This window comes from Limulus polyphemus, unplaced genomic scaffold (assembly GCF_000517525.1).
Source record: "Limulus polyphemus unplaced genomic scaffold, Limulus_polyphemus-2.1.2 Scaffold1278, whole genome shotgun sequence".
NCBI classification, from domain to species: domain Eukaryota; kingdom Metazoa; phylum Arthropoda; class Merostomata; order Xiphosura; family Limulidae; genus Limulus; species Limulus polyphemus.
Genome location: NW_013666888.1, coordinates 47004 through 53908, shown reverse-complemented (window position 1 = coordinate 53908; position 6905 = coordinate 47004). Strand labels below are relative to the sequence as shown.

The following is a 6905-nucleotide window of genomic DNA, read 5'->3' as shown; positions in this document are numbered from 1 at the left end:
CATTTTGGCAGCTGAATGATCACAGCTGATATTTCTGTTAAGGTGTGTGGTGCCATTTTGGCAGCTGAATGATCACAGCTGATATTTCTGTTAAGGTGTGTGGTGCCATTTTGGCAGCTGAATGATCACAGCCGATATTTCTGTTAAGGTGTGTGGTTAGAAATATCAGCTGTGATTATTCAGCTGCCAAAATGGCACCACACACCTTAACAGAAATATCAGCTGTGATCATTCAGCTGCCAAAATGGCCTATATAACTCAGCCAAAAATGATCAGATTTTGATGAAACTTGGTGGACTTATGTAGAATATTATTCCTAATTCTCCTGTCAAAAATGATTCGTGTCAATTGATAAAGACTGACGTACAGACTTTTTTTTAGTATTTAGTGGATCTGCCATTTGCAATATTTAAGGCATAAACATAATTACACATCATATTTGCAAGAAATGAAATTTTGACCTGCAGGATTGCAATTGCAATCCCACTTCTGGCAAAGAACTTGGATGATGGAGTCCTAGAAATTACTTGTTTGGGATGCTTTTGCACTGAATGATCAAGGATGGACTGCATGTGCTCTGTAGGATTCATATCCTGTGATGACCTGACCACAAGAGAGTGGTAATACATTAACCTTTAAGCCAGCCTTTTGTGACCTATGCTAAATAAGAAGGAAAAACCCATTGTGCAAGAAAACACTGCCTTGTCTAGTTAGCTGGTAACTGGCATAGACAGGTATAAGACATTACTTAAGAATTGTGATCTGTTGAGTAGGAATGACTATCCCTTTATATATCATCAGCTGTGATTATTCCACTGCCAAAATGGCACCACACACCTTAACAGAAATATCAGCTGTGATTATTCAGCTGCCAAAATGGGACCACACACCTTAACTATATATACATTATTTTTGTTTTTATTAAATGATGTTTGATGTCATAATTTGTCTTTCTTTTGTGCTAATTACCAGGAGAAAATTATATTTACTATTTTAGTTTGTTTACTTGTTTATTATGATACTTACAGTTTTAAAGATTGTTGCAGGCAGTGTAAAGAAGAATATTATTATTTTATTTTTTTCAAATGTGTGTTTGTCATCAAGATTGCTCAAAAACTGCTGAATGGAAAGTTGGTATATGTTTGGACTATGACCCAACTTAAAAGTGATTAGTTTTTGGAGGGTTACGGTCACGAAGATAAAAAAAACAAAAACAAATCACCTGTCTGTTAACACGACCAATTTTTCACACTACTTTTGTGTAATACAACATTGTAGTGTAAGAGCATCACTACTACCACCATCCTGTAAAAGTTTCAAGGACAGACAACACTATTCAATTAGTGTCCAGTATTTTTTCAGTTGTATGGACAGACACAAATCACCTTTCTTGTCAGGATTTTGCTTTTTATTACTCAGAATACACAGAATGAAGATACCATAAATCATGTAATTTATTATATTATTATTATTATTTCATCCAAAGGTATCAAAATTAATGAATGTTTAAATCTACTTTATATGTCTATGAACCTTAAGAGATGCATAATTCTTAGTTTATTTTGTATATTTCTTGATTCAGAAGGTTGTAGACCAAAATGTGTAAAGGCACACTTGTATGTAATCCATAAAACTATGGTAAATAGTTTGTTAATGTGACATATATGTGAAATACATAATTAGTAACTTCTGTTAAAAGGATGTCGCACGTGAGATATTCCAAGCATTTGCAAACCATTGTATTTACTGGTTCCCTGTTACTTACTCAATTTGTATTTCAAGTACTATTACAAAACTTGTCTATACAAATTGTTTGGTGATTGCTTGCTTTAACCTGTGTTTCTTGCAAATTTTTATTATTAGGTGGAGATGGTGCACAGTTTGGTATCGATGATGGGTGCTCATAACAAGGAGGATGTGAGTCGGAAGTTGTTACTCATGTCTAGTTCAAAAGAAAACTGTATTGTAATGAGACAAACAGGTACACCTGGACATTCTTGATTCATTCAATTTTATCTCTTTTTAAAACCAACCTTTTTTAGACAAGACGCTAACATTAAGTTAATTTCTTCAATGACTTTCTTCAAAAAGATTTCATTTCAAAATATTTAAGTTTAGCAGCATAACGCTTGTCCTTGTTATTTTTGTGAAGATATATTTTCTGTATATATAATTTATATCTATTAAATATCGTGTGATTTATAAATCTAAACCTCAGGTTTTATCCCTCATGCAGAACTAATATTTGATAATTCCTGCATATGTTAATGTCTCTTGTGTTTGAAACCCGGCATATTTTGTATGTTTCAGACAAACCCTCACTGCTGAGTTTATGTCTCTGAAAATGTTATGACGTGTTCAGGAACGTCGAGAGACAGCACGGGCCCCGGGGCAAACACCTTCCCTGGGCCCCCTTTCTCTCTCTCTCTCTTTTTTAACATTTTCAATAATTTATTAAAAAGAAGATCCTAAATTAGGATAGCAACGAGCTCATAAACCAGACAAAATCATAGCAGCAGCCATTTTTACCTCACAGTATAAGCGTAAAAAGGTTAATAAAGTGACAACAAATATTTATTAAATCTATAAAATAACAAATACATATTAATTATTACTCAAATTATTATTTCAGTCATTCTTAGTGTATCAAGTATCTATATGCAAAGGAAAGCCAAAAACTATGGTTTTTATTATTAAATGAAGATATAGCCTAAAGGTGCTTTGCGGGCTTTACGGCATAACCAGGTTTCATTCGTCTGTGCCCCTGGGCAGTTGCCCCCTTCCCTCCTGTTGGCAGGCCTGGACATGTCAAACTAGTTCTGGCACTTTCTTTTTTTAATTTCTAGGTATTTACTTGTTATTGATTTTGTAGAAAAGTTTCTTGGTTAATTTATCTTTGTTTGGCCATTTATTTATTTTGTTTTATAAGAAATAACAGTATTTTTGCATTGTAAATCTTTTGAATTAATAAAACAAAATTGCAGATGAAATACATTATTTTCTATTTTAAACTACAAAGCCTAAAAATAATTGCTCTCAAATGCATTCTTCATAAATGTATATTTGACAGCCCTTAGAAATTGATACGTAATTTATTACAAACAATTTGGTAGCCTACTTATATTATTCACTACATTTAAAAAGTCAATAATATATTTAAGCTAACTGCTTAAAAATCAGCTGTTGTCATAGTTTTAAAGTTAGTGCACCTTTTCTTTACTTTAAACGTTGGTAGGAATAATAACTGCAAACTTAAATATTTAGTGAGACACATAGTTAAGCCTTGTTATACCTGTTTAAAAGTATGATGCTAACATGCTTCAATAGCAATGAAAATACATATACTGTCTACAGAAAATGTAATTTTTTTTACTTAAACACTATGATGACTAAAGATATATTTTGGATACAGTCATGCAGAGCAGAGTGAATGCACTTTGCATTATTGTATATTGATTTAAACTTTGTGTTCTTTACAGGATGTCTACCTCTGTTAGTTCAACTATTACATGGCAGTGAGAAGAATACCAGCTCTGATGAACAAGACACTAATATAATCAGACAAAGGATACATAAAACTCGGAAACAAGCTACTCAGGTTTTGCACAACATTGTTCATTCTCACCCTGATGACAAAAGAGGTCGCCGAGAAGCAAGAGTCCTCCGTTTGCTAGAGCAAATCAGAGAGTACTGTGATAATCTAAGAGATGTTGAAGTAAACGTTGTCAACCATAGCACTTCTGGTATGCATTTTGTGTAGTAGGACTTAAATTTTTTTACTAAACTTTTATTTTGTCAATGTTAAAAACATACAATTATTATTATTATTTTTTAACTCTACCATTATGGACTGGGTGGATCCCACCCATCTTGTAACCACAAAAGTATCCATGAGAGTAATTATCCTATGATTTTGGATAATGTACATGTATCTTTAAAACATTTTGTAGTTGTTTATTGGTAAACATTATAAGGCTTTCGTACACAAAATATCAGGTTTTTAAATTAAGTATTAAGATTTTTTAATTAAAGATTTTCTCATGAATTTTGATTTTAAGATTAAAAATACTTTTATGCATCAGAACATTTTAAAATTTCACATGTGAAATCTTTATATTTTATCTGTTATTTTCACTACTGTATTTCTGTATGGGTTGGGTCGATTTGACCGACCTCATAACCACCATAAAAATTAGGAAATAAATATAAATTATGTTTTTTTTGTTCTAGAGTGATTACAAATTATAATATGAAAACACAAATGTTTAGTCTAAATAGCTTAAATTTCATAACATTATACATTTATATATATTTATTATTTTTATTATATTGACCTTTCAGCCGTGCCTGGCTAACATTAATGAGTTACCGTATCCAAGCATATAAAATTCACCTTTACAAAGTGACATGTGTTGGCTATGTTTTAGTAGACTATTATTTTGTAAAACACAGTCACATTTCAGTTATAATACATTATATATGTAAATACATTATTACTGTTTACAAATAAGTTCTTAAGCTTATTTTTCTCCAAACATAGAACAGTAAATAAAGAAGTATAGCAAACAGTTAATTCCTCTAGTTACAAACTTTGTACTTGTTGACTGCTTGCCATAGGTTGCTAAGCCTTATCAAATTTTGCACGTGGAGGATGTGAAACAAAATAACTTTTTTTAGGTTTATAAATACATTTTAAAATAATCATAAATTGCTGTATCAATAGTACAGAATTCTGTATTTGAGTCTAAAACAATAAGAAATTTTGAGCTCACTAAAGTCTTACCTTACCACTTGGAATCTAGCATCAAAAGAATGAGTTTGCTGCCCGAATACCTCAAAGAGGCTGAGAAAGCCACTAGGGGGACATTCTGAGCTTTTGATTGGTTATTGACATGTCATAGACAGAAGTAGGTTTATGTAAGCAAGTCTTTCCAAAAATGGACAGACGTGGGTGGGGACAATGTGTTTGATTCAGTAAATGTAGCAATATCTCAGCAAGTAGAAAAGATAGGAGGATCTTGTTTTATATTCTAGCTCATTAATATCAGCAAATTGAGTTCCTAATTCATAAGAAACTATAGACTTTTTATTTGGACATCACAAACATCTAATTTGAACCAATGCTGCATTCAACATACCCATGTGACACGCATAATTCGATATTTAGGTGTTTTTTTTAATATTTACTTTTAAATTAAGAAATTAACTAATGTTATGATACTAAAATTTGAATTATAATTTACAATGTGATACCAAACTTATTTACATACATTCGCAAAATAGTAATTCAATAAAATTGTGAATGTGAGTTTACAAACGTGATGACATGGCCTTTGACTAGTGACCATAGGAAGGCCTGTAGAGATAGGGTTAATTAATGCTTTGTATATGTGAATGTATCTTTAATGTTGGTTTTCATTAAATTTATTCCAACTTTTAGGAATGTTTTTGACCCCTGGGTTAAAGTGGCTGCACCCCTTCAAGTTCTCATGATCCGCAGTTGTCATGTAGACAACTTTCTCTTGCAAACTACTAATTTCTATTAATTACTCTGTATTTCCTATAGAGATAATGAAAGTTATTAGGTTAATCCAATTATATTTTATTTGTTTTGCTTGCAAGTTTAAATACCTCCTAAAATTGTTCTTGTTTTGTAGAGAATATAAACAAAATTTCCTGAGCACATGCACTGTTACAACTGGGCTTTTCAAGAGCAAGAAATTACTCAAGGTACAGTGTTTAAGATGTTGGTAAGGTGTGTGTGTATGTGTTTGCTGCAGAAGCAATGAGAAAAACTTTGTTACATTAATTGTACTTTATTCTTTAGAGGCTTCAAAGCAACATCCTGGACCAGCTATTGCTGCCCTGATGAAACTGTCTTTTGATGAAGAGCACAGATATGCTATGTGCCAGCTAGGTAATGTTGTGGTTAAGAAAGTAGTTTTGTTTTCTTCAAAACGTTTTGAGGTTGAATTGTCTAAAATGAAAAAATTAAAAAAAAAGCATCAATGTCTAATTAAGACAAAAAAAAATATTTTTTTTACTCTAATCTTACATAGTTGTTGTAATGAATAAAAACCCTACAACCTGAGTGCTCGGGTTATAGGGTTTTTATTCATTTCTATCAAGACTTCTTGAACCGACGTGTTTTTCTGATATCATGAACTTACATAGTTGTTGACACTTTATATTTAGCCTAGCATCTCTGGGCCTGTGTGTGTTTACAGTTTTATTTCTAAAACTGGTGAGGTTGTACTTGGTTTGATGGTAAAGATCGCTGACTGTAAGCTGGTGGATTAGTTTATGCTTGTGGTATGTTGCAGGTGAATATCACAGAACAAACTTAAAAAGGTCAAAGCCATAGAGGATAATGTAACTTATCCTTCAATTTAAGCCAATATGTTTAATATTTTAGGTGGTATACATTATAACCCTCCCTGTGGCTCAGTGGTCAGTCTGAAGGTTTGTAACACTAAAACTTGTGTTTCGATACTTATGGTGGGCACAGCACAAATAGCCCATGATCTAATTTTGTGCTTAAAAACAAGCAAACAAAACACACACACACTTGTATCTGTCGCCGACACTCTTACACTACAATGTTGTATTACACACACACACTTGTATCTTGTTACCGACACTCTTACACTACAATGTTGTATTATATACACTTGTATCTTGTTGCCGACACTCTTACACTACAATGTTGTATTATACACACACACTTGTATCTGTCGCTGACACTACAATGTCGTATTACATACACTTGTATCTTGTTACCGACACTCTTACACTACAATGTTGTATTACATACACTTGTATCTTGTTGCCGACACTCTTACACTACAATGTTGTATTACATACACTTGTATCTTGTTGCCGACACTCTTACACTACAATGTTGT

The 6905-nt window shown here is 32.3% G+C and overlaps 1 protein-coding gene across 7 annotated transcripts in view; it reads left to right on the top strand.

Annotated features, from left to right (window-relative positions):
- Nucleotides 1-6905, top strand: part of LOC106462899 (adenomatous polyposis coli homolog) — a 43806-nt gene that overhangs the window by 20678 nt on the left and 16223 nt on the right. For all 7 annotated transcript variants that reach the window (XM_022390304.1, XM_022390302.1, XM_022390303.1 and 4 more), the window contains 3 exons: nucleotides 1864-1981; nucleotides 3480-3743; nucleotides 5828-5917. In XM_022390304.1, coding sequence (XP_022246012.1) covers nucleotides 1864-1981; nucleotides 3480-3743; nucleotides 5828-5917 — 472 coding nt within the window. The remainder of the gene's footprint in view (nucleotides 1-1863; nucleotides 1982-3479; nucleotides 3744-5827; nucleotides 5918-6905) is intronic.